Here is a 21,927-nt window from a genome sequence, read left to right as displayed (position 1 = left end):
TCCATTTCATAGAGTCCAGTTTTACCTTCCATCACCAGGCAGCTCCAAGTTTGAATAAAATATCAAATACAGAAAACGTCTTCCTGGCTCAGAGGTTTGTGATACTACGAGATTCTATCAAGAACTCCATCATGCACATATTTTAATAATGACGATAAACTCAGGGGTGAAATGCTCCTGGTTCAGATCGGATCGCCCGATCCGGTAGCGATGGCGGCGGGTTGTTCAGAGAACCGGTAGCAAAAATCCCTACACCCCCCCCACCACCACCACCATGCCCAGCTGAGCCGCAGGATCATCAGAGGCTTTTTTTTTTTTTTTACTTTTAAAAGCATTTTTTCTACCACCTCTTCAGACGAAAAAATGCTTTTAAAAGTTAAAAAAAAAAGCCTCTGATGATCCCGCGGCTCAGCTGGGACTGTCAGAGGCTTTTCAAAGCATTTTTTTCTGCAACCTCTTGGCCGAAGAGGTGGTAAAAAAAATGCTTTGAAAAGTGTCTGACGATCCCAGCTGAGTTTCCTGATCAGCAGAGGCTTTTCAAAGCCTCTTCAGAGCCTTGATAGTACAAGGGTTTAGTGCACCCTGTTATTAACACAGCTGCCTGCAATTTCTGCTGGTTCGAATCTCTCCAAGGCTCAAGGTTGACTCAGCCTTCCATCCTTTCTAAGGTAGGTGAAATGAGGACCCAGTTTGTGGGGGCAATAAGCTGACTTTGTATAAAAAAAATATACAAAAGAATGAAGGCTATTGCTTAAAGCATTGTAAGCCGCCCTGAGTCTCCGGAGAAGGGCGGCATATAAATCAAATTAAAAAAATAAATAAAAAAATAAATAAAAAAAAAAGCATTAGAAAAAATGCTTTGAAAAGTAAAAAAAAAAAAAAAAAAAAAAAAGTTGGCCATGCCCACCCAGTCACATTACCCCCACCACCACCAAGCCATGCCCACAGAACCGGTAGTAACAAATTTTACATTTCACCCCTGGATAAACTGCAACATTTTGAAAAAAAGTATGTCCTTTTTCAGACCCTTTTATAAAATATATAGACACGCGTATATAGCCAACAGTTAAAAACCATGATTAAGGGATGGGATCTTAAGTTACTTGCTGTCTTCTTCTTGGGCTCTGATTAGATCACCACATTAACCAGAAGGCCTTTGTAAAGATAAAGGCAAGATAAGGGGCAGATTCTCCCAGCCACCAACAATAGATAGACTGTTAATGCTTGCCTGGGAGTCTTTTTATTTCTGTAATGAAAAAAGGCAGGGTCCAATCACTCTAGTTCAGGGGTCTCCAACCCTGCCAACAGGTAGCTCAAAGGTTACATTAGTCTCATAGGGGGTCAAGCTGGGGGCCTGGGTTACAAAGGGCATTTCCTAATACTCTTTCCCAACTTGGTAGTCTCAATGTGTTTGAAACACAATGCCAAATTTCCAGGCTTTCTGAGAGTTACAATTTCAACACACATGGAGAATATCAGTTTGTTCTAAGACATGGTCAATGAAGATTGTTCTAAAATATGGCCAATGATGGGATACAATGATTGCACAAATAGCTTACCAGATGTTCAGCAAATACACACACACAATCTATGTATGGGCTGTGTGTTATTCTTCACAGTCCTATTTATATAAGGCAAGAATATTAATGCACATAAGAGGATTTCTGGAGTAGGTACAGCAGCAGCAGCAACAACAACAATCAACCCCCTCAGAAAATAACCCTTAAACAAGTACTTGACATATACGAAATTATACAAAAGGTACTTACAAGAAATGTGACTTGCCAGCACCTTATCCTGTTGATTTTGAAATTGACGTCTTTGATCTGATTGCCAGGCAACTTTATGCAGCAGCTAATCTCATTATTTCCCACATGAATAGTAGCAGTACAACCAACTTCAGGGTAGTCACAGGAACAAGGAGCAAGCTGTATATATCCATAATGCTGGATCTCTCGAACCAGCTCTAAAAACTGTGCAAGAGAAACGGCAGTAGGTTACACATAACATCTGTAAGGGTATGCAACACAACCAACTTCACAAGGGTCTAAAGGTAAAGGTTCCCCTCACACATAGGTGCCCGACTCTAAGGAATGGTGCTCCTCTCCGTTTCAAAGCCGAAGAGCCAGCGCTGTCCGAAGACGTCTCCATGGTCATGTGGCCAGCATGACTAAATGCCAAAGGCGCATGGAACACTGTTACCTTCCCACCAAAGGTGGTCCCTATTTTTCTACTTGCATATTTTACATGCTTTCGAATGGCTAGGTTGGCAGGAGCTGGGACAAGTAATGGGAGCTCACCCCATTACGTGGCACTAGGGATTCGAACCGCTGAGCTGCTGAACTTTCGATCGACAAGCTCAGCGTCTTAGCCACCACATCCCCTTACAAGGGTCTAGATGGCTCCAAAACCCTTTGTTATCATACAATATGACCAAGTCCCAGCTAACTGAAGAGTATGGAACTCAATGCAATGATTCAATGAAAATACAAATTCCAAAAGTTATAAGGGAATATTTAATTGATGGTGGAAAATGTGGATTCCAGGAGCAGCCCACCAATATATACTTAATTCTCTGGGTAGGTAACTTGCATTTCCTTTTCTACATCTTCAGATGTTAAGGATTCTTCTTGACAGTTACGTACTATAGTTTACAGTAAACTATTGTTATCATGGGGAATAGTTCCAAATGTACAAAATTCACCCACATAGTCTATAAAGCAGTGATGAAATCCTCCGCGGATTGCCGCCAGTTCGCTGCCCGCGCATGCGTGGTGCATGCCAAATGTGTGCTACACGTGCACATGTTCAGTGCATGCCAAAGCACACTGCGCATGCATGCACAGTGTGTACCAAATGCACGCAGCATGCGCACATACACAATGCACACCAAACTGGCGCTTCATGCAGGAAAAAAAGGCTTAACAAAGTAAGTAGAACAGCGAGGGGGGGAAACAGCTGTGCCACGCGATTTAGATTTGCTAGAAAGCAGGATTTCCTGATTTCTAGTGAATATAAATCACGCGGCACAGCTGATTGTCAGATGAACCGGTAGCTTTTATCACTACCAGTTCGCCCGAACCAGTGCGAACTGATAGCATTTCACCCCTCCTATAAAGGTCTGAAAAAATAAGTCTTATTTTCTTATAATGTATGATTTGCAATTTATAACCTTGCTGGGCAGTGGATTGCTACCAGTTCGCCCCGGATCGGGTGAACCGGTAGCAGCGGCAGCGGGAGGCTCCGCCCACCTGCCCAGGTGTCTCCACGAGCGAACTGGTAGCAATGGGATTTGAATCCCACTACTGTTGCTGGGTATATTTACGTTCCAGTTCTTCCAAAAGTGTACTCCCAGTTTAGCTTGAACTAATACTTAAATTCTGCTTCTCTTCCGTATTTTATAGCATTTGGGTTTTTTGAGCATACAGTAGGAAATGGATTGGAAGAATATCACTATTCATAAACAGGGAACTGAAGCTGATCAGAAGGCTGGATTCACCTGTGCCCAAGAAAGTTTGGTACAAGACTAAATAAGGGAAAACTCCAATCTTTGCACAGGAGCCATCTTCCCTCTAGCAACCTTTTTGTCCTCTGCTTCTTCCTGCACAAATAACTTTGCATCTCTTCCAAAAACAAGGGCATGACAATGACAACAAAGCCAATCCAGCTGGTACTGCCATAGAAGCAATTACCAAAAGGCAATGCTTCCAATAGATCTATTGGAATCTATTCCCATTTTTTAATATAATAATTTATCATGTTAACTATTCGCCTAGGCATTTTATAAAAATTCATTCATTGGCATCCTTCAGTCTCAAGAGACTATGGTATCGTGCTCTGGAAAGAGGTCCTAAAACAGCATCTAGTGTGACTAAAAAGGCCAATTCGAGAGTGGCAATCCTTTCCACACTGAGGGCAGATACATTCTGTCTCCTGCCCAGCCCCCAGATTTCGCTGGTTCCGGGACTGCCTCTTTGCCTCAGCCTGCCAAACAATTGTCTCTTCGAATTGGAGAAGGCCATGCTGCGTCTTTAGCCTCCAAGCTGAACGATCGGAGGTCAAGGTTTCCCAGTTGTTAATGTCCATTCCCAGAGCCTTTAGGTTCCTCTTGCAGATATCCTTATATTGCAGCTTAACAGACATCAAAAAGGAATGGTTTGAATGCATTCCGCATTCTGCATTCTAATTTATTTCTTGTAAGTTGCAATTTCCCCTTTCTTTTGATTAGAAAAAAAAAAATGGAAAGAGATGCTCATAAATTTCAGTGTATATGTTTGCTTATTGGAGTGCGGGAATGAATTATAAATAAATTATGAACATCAAGGCACTGATGTAAAGACGGATGAAAGTCTCGCTATCCTCTCAATATAATTAAATGCAGTTCTGGCCCAGACCCCTGCATGAATATATAAATTCCAGTTGCAAGAAGAAAATAAAACTCGGCTTCCAAACATGAATCCAATTATACCAAATATACTCTAATTATTCCAACCCCAAAGGACGTGTGTGTTTTTTTAAATAGCCTCCTTTTCAGTTTTCAGATCATTTGCAATTTGAGGAAGCTTCACAGAAAAGCATTTGCATGCTGAGTATCTTTTACAAGTCTTCAGTTTAATTACTTCTGAAAGAGAGGGGAAGACTCTGGTGGGGCTTCAATAACAGAAGAAGGAGTCACTCAACTTCACTGGAACTATGGGGGGGTTTCAGGATATGGGGGTAGGGATATTAAGGGGAAATCCCTCTGCCGTAAGAGAAGGGTGCTTGATAATGTTACAGCTAACTTGACAAATAAAATGGAAACATTCTTCCTAGTAAATTTCATTGTGATATTTATTAGATGTATTTAACTTGGCTAAATCTTGCAAAAAAAATTTTTTTTTAACTGAGAATAGTTAAATAATTTTTTTTATTGAATTTATATACTGCCCTACTCCTGAAGGACTTAGGGCGGTGAACAGCAATAGAATAAAACATATAAATACAAAATTTAAAATAAAATAAAACGAATTAAATAACTTGGCTGAACAAATTTAAAACCCCAATAATTTAAAACCAAATTTAAAATTTCCATTTAAAAAGGGGAAAGACTTAGGTCAGGCCAGCTTGATGAAATAAGAAAGTCTTGAGCCTTGAGTCTTGACGGAAGGTACGCAGATCCGGGATCCTCCGTATTTCTGGGGGGAGCTCGTTCCAGATAGTAGGTGCCCCCACAGAGAAGGCTCTCCCCCTGGGGGCCGCCAGTCGACATTGTTTGGCCGATGGCACCCGGAGGAGCTCCTCTCTATGGGAGTGTACTGGTCGGTGGGAGGCTATTGGTGGTAGCAGGCGGTCCCGTAAATAACCAGGTCCTAAGCCATGGAGCGCTCTAAATGTGATAACCAAAACCTTGAAGCGCACTCGGAAGACCACCGGGAGCCAGTGCAGCTCGCGCAGGAGAGGTGTTACATGGGAGCGCCACATTGCTCCTGTCACCACCCGCATGGCCGCACTCTGCCTCATGTAGAGAGCGTTACAATAGTCCAGATGGATTTGGATAGAATGGCAGTTTTATCTGTAACATTCTAGAAATACATAGCTTCTATGAACCAAATCTCTATGCATCCACTTTCAAAAGCACAGATGGCTATATATTATGATGAGTATCCCAACTGCTGTTGTATGACAGTATTTCACTCTATTGAACAAATGTCTCAGTTGGGAGATCAAGAATGAGGTGACCTAGAAATGTAGTAAACACAGCCATAAATATCATCAGCATCATGGTCAAACCTGCCATTGATGATTTGGTGCAAATAGCCACAGCTTTCAGTGGCTGCTTCCTCTCCATACAGCTTGCATGGGCTATGATATGAGAACAAGTTAATCCAGTGAGGCAAGGTTCATGAGCCTTGGGGAATGACATAAAGTGGCCTTTTTGAGTGGCAATGGTGGCCCTAGGACTGAGGTCAAAGCGTGGAGAGGGTACAATCTGCTACTATTCAGGGCAGACGTGGGGCAGATTGAGAATTGTTTTGCTTTTGTTCGGGGGGGGGGGGGGTTGACATGCCAGCAGAGTCAAGTTAGGCATTTTCTGAATTTTAGACATGGTGATTTTGACCGTCAGTTTGTAAATGGCTAAATTTGATGTTTAAAAATCTGAAAAACTCAACACGGACAGGAGGTTGATATTCTTCCTCAAATAAAACTGAAGAAAAAGACCGGCCTTTAAACAAGGATCCATTCTCTGGTATCTTCACATGATAACATATATTCTGAAAAGGACCATCATAATGTAAAAATCACATTACCTTCAATTTATTTGGTGCTTTTTGCAGCATTAGAAGCTTCTGCCTCTGTTCCTCAGTAGGTTTGACCCAATTCATCTCTAGCTCCTGTACAACCTTTTTTAGAAAAACAAAACAAAGCATATAAGCAAGACTAGAATACATATCGGGGTGAAATCTACTTACCTTCCTTACTGGTTCGGAAGTGCATGTACCGCGCAGACCCTCTGCGCATGCGCAAAACCTTCTGCGCATGCACAGAGGGTAAAAAACACATTACTTCCTGGTTAACACCAGGCGTCGCGCCACCATTGCCACCAGTTCTCCGAACCAACTACCACAATCGCTACTGGATCCAGTCCGAACTGAGAGCATTTCACCCCTGATACATATGTTTACTTTCTGTAGACTAGTAGCAGGTTAGAATTGAGAAACTGTGTTAATTGACAAAGTTAAATAAATCATAGGTCAATTCATCTCAAAATTTGCCTGGCAATGTTTAAAAAGACCACACTTCTTTTTAAGCATACCTGCATATAAAGTAAATTCACCGAAGTTCTACAGTCCATCAACACTTTATCTAGAGAAGGATCCATATACCTGCCCAAAAATGTACAAGAAAAGGGAAACCATTAATCCAATGGCATACATGCAAAGAGAAATATAACCAAAATATTGTAGGTAAAAAAAAACAAACCTGAATTAAAGCAATTAGTTCACACTTTTTATTGCATGTTATGATCATGCTTGATACTACATGTATGATACATTCCTTAAAATCATTTTGTATTTTTGGCTTTATGTATGTGCCAAAAGCCCCACAGATATACATGACACATGGGGAAGAACAAGCTTATTTTGTTCTTGTTTTTATTCATCAGGATGATGAATCTATTGTATATTCAATAGATAAACCTATTCTATATTCAATGACGACACTATGTTTACAGAATTACTGAAAAAAACTCATTAGGTGCTGGAGAAAACAATGTAACTGGCTGCATATCCTTAAATGTTATTTAATTCCTATGAAAAAGGCTTTACTAGATTTTTCAACAATGGACTTTAATGGACAATCCAAGCAAAAGGTGGAAATTACTGTATTTTTCACACTATAAGACACTGCAGACTATAAGACGCACCTAGCTTTTGGGGAGGAAAACAAGAAAAAAAAATCTGCCTCTGCCTCCCAGCAATTTGCCTCCTTGCAGCAAACAGCAAACTCCTGGTCAACTTCAGCACAGCCTGATTTAGCACGAGCAGCTGATTGGCAGTTGGATCGGCCTCCCAGAATACCGACGATCAGCTCTCCCAGGCTATCGTCCCCTCCACATGTCACATTTTCGGCCTCTGTGCATCCCATTTTCTGCCCCCATGTGCTCCATTTTCAGCCTCCATGCATCCCGTTTTCGGCCCGTTCCAGGCAGCGGGGGTCACCACCATTGCCTATTGCCACCAAATGGGATGTGAGGAAAATGGGACGCACGGTGGCCGAAAATGGGGTGCGCAGAGGCGGTGATAGGTGGCAGCAATCCCCGCAGCCTAAAACAGCTGATCATTGGTATTCTGGGAGGCCGATCCAACCTCCAATCAGCTGTTTGTGCTAAATCAGGCTGTGCTGAAGCTGAGAAGGCTGTTTGCTGTAAGGAGGCAAATTGCTGGGAGGCAGAGGCTGAAGGGCGGGGGCCAGTGGGTGGGCGGGGCTTCATCAACATTCATTCTATAAGATGCACAGACATTTCCATCCACTTTGGGGGGGTGGGGAAGTGCATCTTATAGTCCGAAAAATACAATAGATGCTAATGGACTATTTGGATTTGATTTCTACTTCAGACATGCTGTTCAATAATATTTCCGATACATTGACTGATGTACATTGACTCTTTGAACTTTTGGGAATTCCGAATTTACCGCTTCCAATGCATTTGAAAAGTGTCAAATTAAAAAAATAGATTACTCTCTCACAAGCTGTAACATACATGGAATACATTATGACATTTCCCCTCCAGCACATTGATATTTTTAAAATATTTCTTGCTCATTTCACTTCTGCTTCCCGCTCACCATTTTCTGATCCCAATCTTAAAAACCGATTCTTTCGCACTCCGGAGACTCACATAAGGAAGTTCAAATTCTGCTAGTTTTTTCAACACTGGAGGGGGATGGGTAAGAAGAAAGGGGGAAGAAGACATATTGATGTTTTAAAATTCTATTAAAAAGAAATACGGCGGGGAGAAATGCTCCCGGTTTGGATCGAATCGCCCGGTCCGGTAGCAATGGTGGCGGGTGGTTCAGAGAACCGGTAGCAAACATCCCTGAGCCCCCCCCATGCACAGCTGAGCCACGCAATCATCAGAGGCTTTTTAAAAAAAATTTAAAAGCATTTTTTCTACAACCTCTTCTGCCGAAAAGTAAAAAGCCTCTGATGATCGCGCGGCTCAGCCTCTTTGAAGAGGATGTAGAAAAAATACTTTTAAAAGAAAAAAAAGCCTCTACCAATCAGGCAACTCAGCTGGGATCGTCAGAGGCTTTCAAAAGAGAAAAAAGCCTCTGCCAATCAGGCAACTCAGCTGGGATCGTCAGAGGCTTTTAAAAGCATTTTTTTTATAACCTCTTCCGCTGAAGAGGTTGTAGAAAAAATGCTTTTAAAAGGCTCTGACAATTCCAGGTGAGTTGCCTGATCGGCAGAGGCTTTTAAAAGCATTTTAAAAATGGTTTTAAAAGTAAAAAAAAAAAAGTGGCCACGCCCACCCAGTCACATAACCACCACCACCACCAAGCCACATCCACAGAACCAGTAGTAACAAATTTTACATTTCACCACTGATATACGGTACATTTATATCTAAATGTAATGCTAATTAAACACACGATTGGTGGTGCTAGGTATACTGTGTATGTGCCACAAGTTGCTGACTTTTGTGACTTTTATAAATTATGCAAACCTGATGATCACAGGAAGAAGAAACAAGGAGCAATTTAAATACGGTTTTCACTTACTCATATATTCATTTATTTTGTGTTTATTCACTTCTCCTGTCTAGCTTCTAAGATATTAGCAGACTTTCCCCATTTACTTTCAAATGTGTGTTCATAGCCATAAGTGTTAGCAATAGGTGTGTGTATTGAAATTAGGGAGCCTGGCATTTCTTCATACCCCCTGTGTTTGTCTGTTCTGCCAGGGTGGTGGGATGGGGGAAAATGAATGTATTTGGGTTGTCTTTTGCACTATATGTAGGTTGAAAGATGTTAGATGAATTTTCTCCAGGTTGAGCTGGCTTAAGCATAATCAATTTGCCATAATCAATTTGGAAAATGGATATTTTGCTGTGTTTTATAGAATTAGGTATGTACTTACATATTTGGTAACTAAATAGGTGAAGGTAAAGGTTCCCCTCGCATATACGTGCTAGTTGTTCCCGACTCTAGGAGGCAGTGCTCATCTCTGTTTCAAAGCCAAAGAGCCACTGCTGTCCGAAGACATCTCCGTGGTCATGTGGCCGGCATGACTAAACGCCAAAGGTGCACGGAACGCTGTTACCTTCCCACCAAAGGTGGTCCCTATTTTTCTACTTGCATTTTTTACGTGCTTTCGAACTGCTAGGTTGGCAGAAGCTGGGACAAGTAACAGGAGCTCAACCCGTTACGCGGCATTCGAACTGCTGAACTGCTGACCTTTCGATCGACAAACTCAGTGTCTTAGCCACTGAGCCACTGTGTCCCTAACTAAATATGCCATTTCAAAAAATTGTAAATTTTGGCCCCGTGACAAGAAGATACTGCAAATTACCCTATATGCAAGCTGGTTACCAAACACTTCAAATGCAATGATATGACCCTGGGTTGGGGGGGATGTTGGAATATTGGATCCAGAGGTGGGTTTCAGCAGGTTCTGACCAGTTCTGGAGAACTGGTAGCAGAAATTTTGAGTAGTTCGGAGAACCGGTAGTAAAAATTCTGACTGGTCCTGCCCCCATCTATTCTCTGCCTCCCAAGTCCCAGCTGATAAGGAGGAAATGGGGATTTTGCAGTATCCTTCCCCTGGAGTGGGGTGGGAATGGAGATTTTACAGAATCCTTCCATTGCCACGCCCACCAAGCCACACTCACCAAGCCATGCCATGCCCACCAAGCCACACCCACAGAACCGGTAGTAAAAAAATTTGAAACCCATTTTGGATCTGTATTGTAAGTACCTTTTGGAGGGGAATCTGTGTAACTTTGAAAGATTGCTAACCAAGCAGCTGTTAAGTAAGGACTGTCTGTATATAGGTGAAATGCAACATGAAAATAATGTGTGGTACACAAAAGATTTCTTACCAGATATTTGTCCATTGTTGTGATCTTGAATAAGAAATAAGCCGAAGTATTGTATTAGCTCCCTAGAAAGTTCAATCTTGTATGATATCACCTGGAGGAAAACAAAAGATGCATTTTCTCCTTAAGCTGTTGAGTTAAAAGTTATCAAATTAACTATTTTAAATTGTTGTTTAAAAAATTAGTGAGCTCGTTAAGAAATTCTAGCCTGCCCTTCTGCTGACTGAGTGTAGGTGTCTTTACAAATTCTCTCCTACAGGAAATATTTTATCTCACTTTTTCACTATCTGAAAAAGACTTGGGAGAAAAAAAATGTTTTGTATTCATATTTCATGAATACAAAACATTTTTTTTCTCCCGTCTTTTTCAGATAGAAAAGTGAGATAAAATATTTTAAGTAAATGAAATATTTTCTTTTAAAAAAAACTTCCCAAGGGCTCTCTGATGAAACCCCAAGTATTGTTATAACAAATAAGGCCTTTGTTGCCTGGCCTATCTCTTTAGGTAGTCACAACACACCCTGCCTGAGAAAAATAAGTTGAATCCTAAACCAGCCTGGATGGGTTTGTGTCTTAGCACTCAGTCACTATAGTTTGTATAGTAACAAGGGTGTCTGCAGAGCATAGTCCAGGGGTGGGTTCTACTTACCTTTACTGGTTCGCAATGGGAGCGTGCGCGCACATGCTTCTGTACATGCGCAGAAGCTTCTGTGCATGCACAGAGCATCCATTATGACGTCTGGGCAGGTGGGTGGAGCCTCCCACGGCTTTTACTACTGGTTCGCAAGAACCAGACAGAACCAGGAGCAACCCACCACTGTGTTGTGGCCCGTCAGCAGTCTGTGCAGCTAGTAGCTGATTCCGACAGCGAGGAGGCTGGTATGGTGATGCACCAGCAGCCTGTGCAGCTGGCACTCGAGTCAGACAATGAGGAGGCTGGAGAAGATGTGGTGCCAGAGGCGGAGATTCAGCCAGGGCCTTTAGAACCTCCAGAAGCTCCCGTAAGTGAAGAGGAAGAAAAGGAGGAACCTCTTCTTGATGCATGAGCGCGCAGAGCTGCCAAAAGGCAGGAGTGGCTCCTCAGGAGGAGGTCTCCTCGAGAGTAAGGCTTGGGGCTAATTGGCCACGCCCCTAGCCTATTTAAGGAAGGACGACGACTGAGGCAATTTGCAGGGAACAACTTCGTTCATATTCCTTTGCGTCTCGATTCCAGAAACGCCTGATCAGCTCTTGCTCCTTTCTTGTCAGTTTTCCTGCAAATTGCTTCTGGGCATTCTGCCAACCACAGTAAGATTACGGTTATCTGAAATACTGTGCTTCAGAATTGAGTTATTATTCTTTGGATTCTTGTTGGCTGTTAATGAAGTTAAATTAACAGCCCTTGTTCAGAAAAGACTGATTTAAACTGTACTTGTGTTCGAACAACTACTAAGAAAACTCATTAGTAGTCCTTAATTAGTAAACTAAGGTTTGTACGGACTTTGTGTGTGCTGCGTTCTTCGGGGTCCGTAGCTGGGGCAGAACAGACTGGCATGGTTTATAAAGACAAGATGGCGGCCACAACAATACAACTGAAGCTCCTCCTGTTTTTGTATTATTTTTTAAACCATACCCTGCAGATAGCTCTGAACAGCAATTCCACAGTATGCTGCGCAAGTGCACAAACCATTGTGGCTGGGTTTTAAGATTTATGGCTTATTCAATAAACCAATAAACCACAATTAAGCAACCCTCACTTTGTGTGATGTGTAAGCCCATTTGCTGTTTTATGAGGCATCTGTAACAATATACTTCAAAAATGGGAAGTTTGCTAATTATGCTTGGACACACTTCATATGAGATGCTGCCAGATCAATGTGTATATATTACTTGCCTCTAGCACTCTTTCAGCAGTGTCTGATGTCTGAATATCAATCCTGAGATACCTTCCACCAGGAAGATAAACATCCAAAAAAGCTTGTTGGGTTTGGATTTTAAATGTTTCCTGCAAGACATGAAAGCTTAAGGTTGAAGGCATTGATGGGTGGTCTTATCAGTATGCTGAAAACATGGCTTTATTTCAAGAAAAAGTATTTTAGTGCTAAACTAGGGGGAAGGTAAGGGAACCATTAAGCTTATATCACCTTTTCCAAGAAACCAATCATTTTTCTGAAGTTATAATGTTCTGGCAAAAACTAGATATTTTACAGAGGGGAGCAAAAGGTGTAATAAACCTGTTCATCAATTTATTGCTCATAAAGTTCCAAGACAATCTATAAAATACCTTACAAAAAAATATACCAGGATATCAGAACATTTCCACTACATTCATTTGATAATTATTATATTATCATATATTATCGATCTCAAATTAATTAGATTGGACTAAATAGTCTTCAATGGATTGTTGTACATAAATGGCAATTGGGCTTTCATAAAATTTATTATTGTTTCCATAAATCAGCTTTCCTATTGAAAAAATGATATGCAGAAATCTATGCTATTATTTTAGTGGAACCGGAAAGAGTCTTTTCTGCTGTGCATCTGCCCTGTGAAATGTCAGCCCCTCCCCCAAAATTGACTCCAACCATCCCAATGTTTAGAAAGATCCTGAAGATAAGGCTCTGTTGCAGGAACTGGGTGTGCAGCCATTGTAGGAAGCTTTTACAATGGCTGCAAAGAGCTGATGTGGATGGATTTCTGTTGCTGAATCACAATTTTCTGTTTTGAAATTGATTATGGACAGTTTTTATGTTTGTATATTGATTTTTTAAAAATTGGTTTTATTGGTTTGTTTTTAACCTGTGGTGGCCATGGGCAGCCATGCAAATCAAATCTATAACAAAGAAACTTTGCACCACCAAGTTAGCTGCTGCAAGAAGATTGCATATGCTGACTAGAAACGATGTGACAATGACAAACTAGCAACAGTGATGCATTGGGAGATCTGCAGAGAATACCATTTGACTGAAATGTGTTTGAAGATTAATAGCTTGGGTTGTTATTTAGGCTGCTGGTTTGAGCTCTGAGCTTGGCAATGTGGTTGCAAATGTTTCATCACCATTCAAGGAAACATCGTCAGTGCATTAAAACGCACTGACGATGTCTCCTCGAATGGTGACAAAATGTTTGCAACCACATTGCCAAGCTTGGAGCTCAAACCAACAGCCTAAATACCATTTGATTGCAAGCAAGAAGTGGTGGGGGAGGGTGGGAGGGGGAAACCACAAAATAGACAAAGTAACAGAAAACAAAGAAGCTAAAGTGCTTGAGGATTTTAGAGTTCAAACAAACAAGCACCTGCAAAACATTTCAGACTAACAACTGTTGATAAGAAAGACAAAAAAAATCTGCATAGTATATATAGAAGTACTGGAAAAAGCAGAATAGAAGAAAAGGAACTGTGGAGAAAATCACAAAATACTAAAAACTGCAAACAGTGGCAAAAGAAAGCAAAAATAGTACCAATAGTATTAGGCCTCTTGGGTGCAATAAAACTAAATGAAACATCTGGAGCATCATTTGAATGCCATTGAATGCCAAAATCACCATCAGTCAATTGTAAAAGGCAGCCTTACTTTGAACAGCTTATATTCTGCAATGATAACTTTAACACTGTCCAACAAGAATACCTCTCTATCCCAGGTCCTTGGGAAGGACTTGATAGGTAGACAAAAATGCCAAATCCGGTCTAAATATCTGACTGACTGTGTGACTAATCATAATCATAGCAACAACCTATAGCACATCCACATCAGTCTCAATTAGCCAAGATACATATTGTAAAGAATATACTAGTTGGGCACACAATTTCACCAATACACAAGGAGAAAATATGCAAATGTTGAATTACAAGTCTAGGCCAAAGCTTTTGGGAGATAATGTGCCAAATACATTTGATAATTAAAAACAATACTTGGGATATTCATCAACCGCTTAATTAAAAGTTAGCATTGTTGAATGCTATATGATTTGCAGACCATTTCCCAGGGCAAATTATACAGTTTAATTTTATTTGTTTAGACTGCAATAGAATAAGAATATTTGCTTTCCATATTCATTATATCCCAGTGATTTGGTTGTGCATCAGGTATGCTTACTATGCTTATTTTATAGAGCAACAGTATGATGCGGTGCTCTGGGGCAAAAGAGAAAGAGAGGCTTCCATTAAATTATTGGAAGATTCCTTATATTATTTACAAATGTACCATGACTTTAAAGGGAAACAGTTTAAAATGAGGTGAAAGCGGCAAGACGATATCCCTGGAAAAGATGGCCAGGCCTTATTAATCAGAGATTATGCCAATGATATGCCAACCACATGCCCACGTGACTGGCAATAGATGTACAGGTTATAAATGTACAAGCAATCCTTTTATGCTTCTCAACTCAGATGGAATGAGCACACAACACAGAAGACAGGAAAGAGAAAACACTGCAAACCAGAGCACACAGGTATTTCCTTAGGAAGAAATCTACAGAGAATCTACAGAGTGTGCAGGCAGCCTTCCTTGAAAGCACAAAAGGAGGAGATTATTCTGACAAATGAAGAGTTTCAGCTATAAGCATCCACAAGAGTGGGTACCTACTCCTTCATTAGGGGAGAAAGAAAATGGGCTGTATATAGTTTTTGCATAAATGCATAATATGGACAGCCATACAGGCCAATGTAGATATTCAGGCCGAGATGACAGTCGTAAATCATACTAGTTGTTAAGCAGGTCAGTTGATGTGATCATGCACGATTAGATGACCTTTTTTGCAGGGGTCGCTAAGCGTCTATCATGGTTGTTAAGTGAGTGCATTTTAGCCAATTGGAAATAAACGCCAGTTTGTGGCAAAAAAATATATTGTAAAATGTGGTCACATACATATACATACATACATACATACTTTTGCCCTGATGTATTTATGCTGATTATATTTTTAATATAATATAATATTATTTTCTATATATTTTAATTGATACACACACACACACAGGCACCAATTGGGAAAAGAAAGCTCAGGATCGTATAGGTTGGAAACATGCAGAAGAAGCCTTCATCCTGCAATGGAAAGACAGCGTGTGTGCGTGTGTGTGTGTGTTGGAATTTATGAGTTGTGCTACTGACTACCAGTATGGACTTGGACTATTTGGACTAAAAGACTTGGACTAATTCTTGGAAGTACCGGTAATTAGCCTTGATGGTGGTATGACGGCCTCTGAAGATCAACCACTAGGGACTTTCTTGTGCAGTTGGACTAGAGGGGGTCCAATCCAGCAGGGCACTGCTTATGGTTTTACATAGCAGGGCCCCCCATCAAATTCTATTGCTCAGAAAAGAAACTACTGAATGTCCCATAAAGAGATTGACACACTTCTTTCAGCTTCTCAGCCATGGAGAGTTCAGAAACAAAAATGCTACAACAATGCCTTCAAGTACGTATCAAGTGATAAGTGTCACCACTCTTGTAACATAAAGGGGATGTTGACATTTTTATGTCAACACACCTCTCACCTCTTGTCCTGCCACAAATCCAAAATATTTACTTAATGCCGGACCTCAAGAAGCTTATCATATTTTAATGTACCTTTCAAAATGTTTCCTGAGAAACCTGTAAGGACCAAAAAGATATCAGGACTTTTACAGCAAAACCTTCCTCCGGTCAACTGAATACAAGGAAAAAACCATGGTACACTCTAATAAAGAACATTATTAAACTGAAAATCTCACTCCCCGTGTTTGAGTTGCTTTAAAAGTAGCAATTTATCACTGAATGTATAACTCTATTTTTAGCCTGGAACAAGATTAAAATGGTTAATTTCAAGAATAATTTCCAAAAGACAAAGCGGTTTGAACTCAATAGCTGGCATGTACACAGAAAAAGTAATTAAGAACAGCTCACAGCTGAACATACGGGTGGTCCTTAGTTACAACTGGTCACTTAGCGACTGTTTGAAGCTATGATGGACTCCAAAAAGATACTTATGACTAAGTGCCAAAGCGCTGAGCTAGTTGATAAAAAGATTGGCAGTTCATCGGTTTGAATCCCTAGTGTCCCATAACGGGGTGAGCTCACTTTACTTGTCCCAGCTTCTGCCAACCTAGCAGTTCGAAAGCACGTAAAAAATGCAAGTAGAAAAATAGGGACCACCTTTGGTGGGAAGGTAACAGCGTTCTGTGCACCTTTGGCGTTTAGTCATGCTGGCCACATGACCACGGAGATGTCTTCAGACAACGCTGGCTCTTCGGCTTTGAGCACCGCCCCCTAGAGTCAGGAACAACTAGCACATATGTGCGATGATAACCTTTACCTTCACCTTTACAAAAAATGTAGCAAAATCAAATCAGATCAAATCAGATGATGACCCACTTAACAATTTAGTACTATTTATTAGTATGATTTATTATTGTAATTCCAGGATGAATAACAATAATAAATTAAGGACTACATGTACTAATGCACACAAAAAGCTGGCTGACTGTTGCTGTGGGTGGAGACCAAAGGTTGGGCAAAAAGAAGAGAGGAATAGAAAATGGCTGCCTGATATCCTGAACACCAGTACTCTATATTTAAATATTTTATTATAGTCCTCAATAACAGCAAACCAGTCTATAAGTACAGGAGCATAGGTAACTGTCCTTCTCTTAACATCTTACTTTGAAACAAAAAAAAACCTTACCTGTTGTAATTTCCTAAAGAAACTGATAAAGACATCACTGCTTGTAACACTTGGGTCAACGGAAACTGCAATAGAAGAAATTGCAATAGAATAGAGAATATATCTTAAAATATTCCACAGATGGTCAAGAGAGACACCGAGAAAAAATATGCGCAATTCATTAAACAAATTGGGGGGGGGAATACCCTACATCCTAAAATCTTGATGATCATGGAGAAAAATCTATGTGGTTGCTACGAGTTGAAAATGACTTGATGGCCCATAATAATGGAATAACTGAAGTTCTGATACAGGCATATAACTCAAAGGAAATTTAAGATTTTCATAAATGAAATGTTTAGATTAATGCTTAATCTCAGGAAATCAGATTCAGTTTAGAACACTTTACAAGGTGAATTCTCTTGCTTTTTTTTTTTCTATACTGCAGATTGAACTTCTACTCCAGATATCACTGGATTTCCCATTCTATTACAGCATTTTTTGGGAGTCCCAAAACCTCATGAAATACTGTTTAAAAAACCCAGTGAGCTCCACTAGGAAGGTTATGGTGCAGAATTCCTGGCCCTTAAGAACTGCACTAAATACAGCCCGTTACATCTGATGATAAATTTCCTTTAAAGTCCCCGTCACCTAAAACATCTTTTTCTGCACAATTCCTTGCAACCCTTTCTAGGTCTATGAAATCATAGCATGCACAAATTCAATATTTGCTTGAACGCTCATTAAAAAACCAGTTGCCAAAGTAGCATTCAGTATACCGTTCTGTAGATATTGTTCTAACTGCGTTCTCCTTTCATCAGCCATTGACTTTGTCATTGCAAGGAAAAATTTTGGAGGAAACGAAGGCATTCCTTTTCCAAAGACTCTTCTTAGCTGAAAAGATAAATAATCTTTAAACGGAACTAATCTGTTACCAAATATCAAATATTTATTACTTGAAGATATTAATAAATTCCCAAAGATTACTTCTTTTAAGGATGTTGGCATCAATAAGAGATCTGAATTGGCCTGCTCTTATGTTACCAATAGAAGAGAATATATGCAACTCAGTGTTGAATTGTGCAGTCCTTGGTACTCTCTGAACTATGTTGCTTGCTTGCAGACATTTCAATACCCAATTAGGTAACAATACCAGTGCTACTGAGTGTGGGATTTGATACCTGGTTATATACAGTAGCTTGCTCTGATAATGTTGGTTTCGGCATGGCTTTCTTCTTGTTAATTTTAAGTTGCTTTTAAGAAGAGACTGGACAGCCATTGTCTGGAATGGTTTAGAGCAGGGGTCAGCAACCTGAGGCTCCGGACCCACATGCAGCTCTTTGGGCCCTCTGCTGTGGCTCCCTTTCAGGTGATCCCACCACTGGCTGGCCCCACCCTTCGCCCTCCCCTCCCAGTCACTCCTCGCCTGGCCTGAGAAGGGTGACGGCGGGGGATGGAGAAGCGGCCAGGGCAGAGACAGAGGGATACAGAGAGAGGGAGAGAGAGAGAGACATAGAGAGTTACAGAGAGAGAGAGAGAGAGGGAGAGGGAGAGAGAGGAGGGAGGGAGGGAGAGGGAGGAGGGAGGGAGGGAGGGAGGGAAGAGAGAGATATGTCAAAAGGGTTTTGTGGTTCCTGGTGCTTTTTAACAACTGGTTCTCTGCCCTAATGACTGGCTGGGTAGGCATGGCTGGGGGGTGGGGTCATGTGACTGGTGGAAGTGAGTGACATCGAGTTGGCCATGCCCACCCAGGTTTTGTGGCTCCTGGTGTTTTCTTTTCTGTGGAAAACTGGTCCAAATGGCTCTTTGAGTGCTTAAGGTTGCAGACCCCTGGATTAGAGTTTCCTGCTTGAGCAGGGTGTTCGATTATGAGACCTCCAAGGTTCCTTCCAACTCTGTTATTCTCTATTATTCTCTATAAAGTACTATGTGCACTCACTGAATAATATCATTTTATTCTTCTCTCTCTCTCTCCCTTGCACAATTGTTCAATTTTAAGAGATTCTCTTTGGTGGGGAAGTTCAAGGAAGTCAAGAAATTGGCCATTACTATACAACAGAAGTCTGGCTCCCTTTTACATATAGCTTATTGTATGAAAAGAAAGTGGATCTTCCATTGCATTCTCACAACTGCAATTTTGACTTTTTTGATCTCCTTCATAGATACAGAGTTTGGTAGAAGAAGGACATAGAAACCTTTCTTTCTCTAACTTATATTCTAACTTCCATAGTTTCACTGGGATAATTAAAGCTTCAATGATACTGGTGTTATTTTCACTAAAGGCCTGTTTTCTGAACATGGTTTTGATATGTATGGTCTTCACTTCTTTCATGGGAAGCCCTAGGTCTGAAAATACGCAGAGAGATTATTATCCAAAGGCAAAGGGGAGTGTCTCTACTGATGTGTGTATGTCTCTGCACATACACAAAGTTTCATGCAGCAGTAAACTATTAATGGGTAAACATTTCTTTCATGTACAAAGCTAGAAAGATGACAAACATGCTGCAAAACTTAAGTCTGAACTGTGTTGATGACCCTATGCAAACAAATCAATTATCGATGTTATACAAGGACCATTCCTCTGTGAAGAACATTTTGTGGCTCTTTGACAATGAAACCCACACGCACACAAGAATAGTGGTTGGATGAGAAAAAAATAAATAAAGGGAATGAATACTTCATCTCACCTGTTCATTCCAGCGGTGCAACTGACTGTATCGTAACTTGCAGAAAAGGAAGCCCTCCAAATATACAGAATACAGCTGAAAATACACAGTCTCCAAATAAATCATTTCAAGATTGTTAAAAGAACTCACCACTTCCTATCAGTTGTGTTCAACCTTGCATACCTACTGGCCAAGAAAGAGGAACCTCATTCCTGTGGGTCTTAAATTGGCCTTGGCATGCCTCAAGTCATAGTGGCAGCCACAACCACGGTAGGTGTGTACAAAAAGATGGAGCTTTGCATCGTTGTGGCCATCATCTTGACTTCTCTCTCTCTCTCTCTCTCTCTCTCTCTCTCTCACACACACACACACACACACACACACACTCACACACCATGAATACCCTTGCACACAGATTTGATATAGCTTACTATCTCTTTATTGAGGAGCACTGGCCCTTGAGACTAGGTCAGACTTTCTCAACTTCAATGGCTGTAAGACAAGTGGACTTCAATTCCCAGAATTCCCCACCCAGCATTTTAAAATTGCCAAGGTTGGGGAAACAACTGGACTAGTCCCATTCTAGAAAAGATACCCATTCCTTCAGTCTGGAATATTTTAAAGACCTAAACGGTCTTTAAAAGGTATCCCGCCCTGCCAAAACAAATTAAAAGGAAGCTTGCGAATTTTCACAGATCCCCTGAAAGGAGCGTTACAAGCAGCAGCACAAGAACACTTGTCTTTTTCTCTTTTTGTTCCCACACTTCTGTGGCGATTTTTAGTACCTATTGGAGCGCTCGTTCCCATTTCTGTCATCAACTTGTTTATAGGCGTTATTTCCTCAAGCAGCTTTGAGCGCTGGCCAAGTCGGTGAAGTTTCAATTCAATTCAATTCAATTCAATTCAATTCAATTCAATTCAATTCAATTCAATTCAATTCAATTCAATTCAATTCAATTCAATTCAAAACTCTCCTTCCTTCCCCTTCTTCGCCTCCTCCCTCCCCCCCCACCCCCGGTGCCCTCTCGGAACCTCCTTCTGATCTCCCCCCCATTTCTTCCTCTCAAGCCCCTCAAGAGGCGCTTCTCCTCTCAGGCGCAGAAACGCGCATCCAGGCCAGCTGGCCATTGACCGAGAGCCTCACTCTCCCGCCCCGGGAAGTCTTTATCCACGCTCCTACGCCGCCCAGCCCTCGCTTTGCACGGGCACTAGCTGAGCTCCCCACCCCACCCCAGACCCACACCAACCCACCCCAGCCCGCCCGCCGCCCCACAGAACCATCTTTGCTCTCCTTTCTTCCTTTCCTTTTCGGGGCTGTAGGAATGGGTGGGGCGCGCTCATTCTCCGGATCGCCGCCACAGTTTTAATCCCACCCAGGCCGCCAGCCTCTGCCCAACTGTTGATCCTCCGACCCCCACCCCACCCCGTTTAAACGGGGGTCGTCGGCCATCAAATCCACCTGCTCGGATGCCAACACAACCCACCCCCCTCATTTCTTCGCTCCGTGCTTCCCCACCCCGCCGCACTACGCTTCCCCCCCCGCCTTTTTTTCCCGCCGACAAAGGTCTCGCCGGGATGAGGCAACCGGGGACCGAAGGACCCCGTTCCCCCGCGGAGGAGATGGCCAGCGCTCCCGAGGAGGAAAACCTGCCTCTCGCCGGAGCACCTGGCAAGGCTTAGTTCGCCCTTCCCGCCTCCCCTCGTGTCGGGATCCACCCCTCCTTCCCTCCCCCTTTAAGGGAAGCCACCCCACCACGTAGCGGCCGCCAAACTTCTCCAGCAGCTCTTCGGAGAGAGGGATGCTGAAGTGCATCTTCATGGCGCTGGCCGGCCGCCCTGGAGGGGAGCCGATGGAGCCGTCTGGCCGAAGTGGAGCAGGGCGGCCGCGGGAGGATTTGTTTGCTCCACGTGACGGAGGAGGGGCGCGGTTGCCTCCCCCCCCCCGCCACACACTCTCACACACACACACACTCGGCGGGCGAGGAGCGAGGCGGAGCGGCGGCAGGTGGAGGTGGCTGTGAGGAGTGCGGGGGTTGACTCGCTTTAACGCGCTACCGA

At 42.0% G+C, this 21,927-nt stretch overlaps 1 protein-coding gene across 1 annotated transcript in view; it reads right to left on the bottom strand.

Moving 5' to 3' along the window:
* SNX31 (sorting nexin 31) overlaps window positions 1-21,711 on the bottom strand; it is a 28,638-nt gene extending 6,927 nt beyond the window's left edge. The window contains exons 1-10 of the mRNA XM_070942080.1: window positions 21,623-21,711; window positions 19,891-19,965; window positions 17,983-18,097; window positions 17,225-17,289; window positions 12,452-12,562; window positions 10,583-10,673; window positions 8,328-8,415; window positions 6,794-6,863; window positions 6,288-6,380; window positions 1,770-1,973 (exon numbers count right to left, since the gene is read on the bottom strand). Coding sequence (XP_070798181.1) covers window positions 1,770-1,973; window positions 6,288-6,380; window positions 6,794-6,863; window positions 8,328-8,415; window positions 10,583-10,673; window positions 12,452-12,562; window positions 17,225-17,289; window positions 17,983-18,097; window positions 19,891-19,965; window positions 21,623-21,688 — 978 coding nt within the window. The 5' untranslated portion in view covers window positions 21,689-21,711. The remainder of the gene's footprint in view (window positions 1-1,769; window positions 1,974-6,287; window positions 6,381-6,793; window positions 6,864-8,327; window positions 8,416-10,582; window positions 10,674-12,451; window positions 12,563-17,224; window positions 17,290-17,982; window positions 18,098-19,890; window positions 19,966-21,622) is intronic.
* Between the last annotated feature and the right edge of the window lie 216 nt (window positions 21,712-21,927).

This window comes from Pituophis catenifer, unplaced genomic scaffold (assembly GCF_029215685.1).
Source record: "Pituophis catenifer annectens isolate HBS135680 unplaced genomic scaffold, rPitCat1.0.hap2 SCAF_3, whole genome shotgun sequence".
NCBI classification, from domain to species: Eukaryota; Metazoa; Chordata; class Lepidosauria; order Squamata; family Colubridae; genus Pituophis; species Pituophis catenifer.
The sequence above is the reverse complement of the archived record's forward strand: the minus strand, read 5'-3'. Positions and strand labels throughout refer to the sequence as shown.